Source organism: Penaeus vannamei, chromosome 8 (assembly GCF_042767895.1).
Source record: "Penaeus vannamei isolate JL-2024 chromosome 8, ASM4276789v1, whole genome shotgun sequence".
NCBI lineage: Eukaryota > Metazoa > Arthropoda > Malacostraca > Decapoda > Penaeidae > Penaeus > Penaeus vannamei.
In genome coordinates, this window is record NC_091556.1 from 23,968,295 (window position 1) to 23,970,794 (window position 2,500).

The 2,500-nt window shown below is 33.6% G+C and overlaps 1 protein-coding gene across 2 annotated transcripts in view; it reads left to right on the plus strand.

Moving 5' to 3' along the window:
• LOC113804461 (histone-lysine N-methyltransferase SETD1) overlaps positions 1 to 1,877 on the plus strand; it is a 61,254-nt gene extending 59,377 nt beyond the window's left edge. For both annotated transcript variants that reach the window (XM_070124436.1, XM_070124435.1), the window contains exon 20: positions 611 to 1,877. In XM_070124436.1, coding sequence (XP_069980537.1) covers positions 611 to 784 — 174 coding nt within the window. In that variant the 3' untranslated portion in view covers positions 785 to 1,877. The remainder of the gene's footprint in view (positions 1 to 610) is intronic.
• The last annotated feature ends 623 nt before the right edge of the window (positions 1,878 to 2,500 follow it).

Below are 2,500 nucleotides of genomic sequence, written 5' to 3' on the forward strand. Positions count from 1 at the left end.
CAAATTTTCCCATGATGGCATGTACATGTCACCTACCCAGAAAAACAATTTTTTTCAGGTCATGATAGTCACATTTGAATCTTAGGGGTTAATGTATAAAAATGAAAGTATCTTTAAATAAGTTGCCGGTATTATCTGTCATGGGTTTATGATCATGTGATCCACTAATGAAAGAAAGTAGATGACAGTTAAAACATTATGTAATCTAAAGTAACACTTTCTAAGGTGGTACCACACTTACAAGATGCCATATTAAAATATTAAGATTGTTGTTTCATCTTGGTTGGCACATTGTCATCTTGTAGAATTATTTTTTTCTCTAGAAAGGAAGACAAATGATCCATATTTATAGAAATAACTGAGAAAGTTATTTTTGACTTTTCATCATGAGAAAGTGCATCAGTCTGATAGGGCATGTATTATAATTCTCTAAAGGCCATAGAATTATTAAATATAATGAATTTTATTTTTGAGCATTAGATAACAAAAGAAACCTCTATGTCAGTTAATCAGATAGAATTTTGAGTGAAATCGAATGCTATAGGAAAAGATTTCAGTGAATTTACATTGATATTTACCTTTATTGATTTAATTTTATAACTTCTTTCAGCCAAACTGCTATGCAAAAATTATCTCCGTTGAAACGCAAAAGAAGATTGTCATATACTCGAAGCAGCCAATTGCTTGTGGTGAAGAGATCACATATGACTACAAGTTCCCAATTGAGGAAGAGAAGATTGTCTGTCTTTGTGGAGCAGCACAGTGCAAGGGGACACTCAACTAACATGTCAAGAGGATATGGACAATGTTTATAGAAAGGAAACAGAGAGAGAGAGAGAGGGAGAGGATGCCACAGTGAGGCCACTAGGTTTTATAATAGCTCATTTCTCATGCTTGGTTGAATGGTTTCACTTTGCATTGGGTTGACCTCCTGATGTATTGGTGACATTATACACATACAATTTTCTTGTATTTCTGCCTCTTCTTAGTTTTAACTATAACCTTTTATTTCTAATGCCCTTTTCACCTTATCCTCTTATCATTCCATTTTGCATTATACCTTTCTTTCTGTTCCTCCTATTCTCATTCTCCCTTCTCATTTTCTCTTCCTAAACTAACCACTTTTCTCTCCCACCAAAGTGCACAATTTCATTGTAAGGTAACTGCTAGACCCTCCTTATGCATTATTAATATATTGGTAATAGAGGAATGCAGCAATGAGCATCTTAACACAGATGCAAAGTAGGAGACTGATGAATAGGCTGATGATTTTTTTATCTCTAGATTTTTATGTGTTCGTAGTACCTGAATCTTCATATATGTTTTGTTGTTTTCTTGAGAATGAATTATGCTTAAATGGATTATGTAATTTGAAGAGGACCAATAAGCAGGGATGGCCCTTTGAGGATTTACTGCTTTTACATATTTACTACACAAACAGGCAAGACCCAGAATGGGGAAAGAAAAATTCTTAGTTTTGAATTATACACTCTGCATCCAGAAAGAGGAAGACTTACATATGATATAGTACTAAACCATTGATTTTGTCATGGTAGATTGTTTGGTTGAGCACATTAAAAAATTTCCTCCAATTTCATCATTGCTTTAGGACCATATTTTCCAAGTACCATCCAATATTGTATATTAATTTATTATTTACCTCAATATATTATATCAGATAGCATAATGGTATGATGGAGATTGAAAAGTGTGTTTGAGTCTTTGAGTAAGTTCTATCGTGATGTATGCCTCTTATTGCATTGAGGATATGTGATGTTCAGCACCAAGGTGTGTGTCAAAAATGTTGACACTAGTCATTTGGAGAGAAGTATATTACTTCCCTTTTGATAACTTCTGTATTAATTGAAATTATTATACATGAGGGTTTTTTCCTCTTCCCTTCTTTATTCCCTTTCTCTTTGTCAGTTGATGCTTATGTGACACAAATTAATAATCATCAGAATCAGTCGTATGAAGATCTTGAATTACCTGACCATGTGATAATGATATAATATAAAACATTGGAGTACAAAATGAAGCAAATCATTTAAGAACCTCCACATGAATTATTTAGAGGTGTGAGCAGTTAATTTCTTAGAAAAAAAGAAAGCATGCAACTTTTTTAAAGTCCACTTGAGAATATACATAGTAATCCCTTTCAAACTGGCAACATCACTGATTGCATTGCATGTTGAGGGTCTGTATACTTTTACCATACAGAAGAGAAGAGGAAAACTGTTGAAGAAATACTTGTAGATGGAAGCATCAGAAGTCTTTGGTGGTTCAGGTTGGACTGGATGTATAACAAGTTAGTTGTATGAAAAGACTAAGACACAGCATTGTTGAAGAGGAAATGCCCATTACAAAAGGGGTTGCATCACCTCAGGTTACTGCCACTTATTGTCTACCTACTACTAATAGGCTTTTAGTACCTTTTTATACAGTTGAATATAGTACCCATGTTAAGTAAGTGGAAGAAGAAGTCCAAAAGTAATTTTGA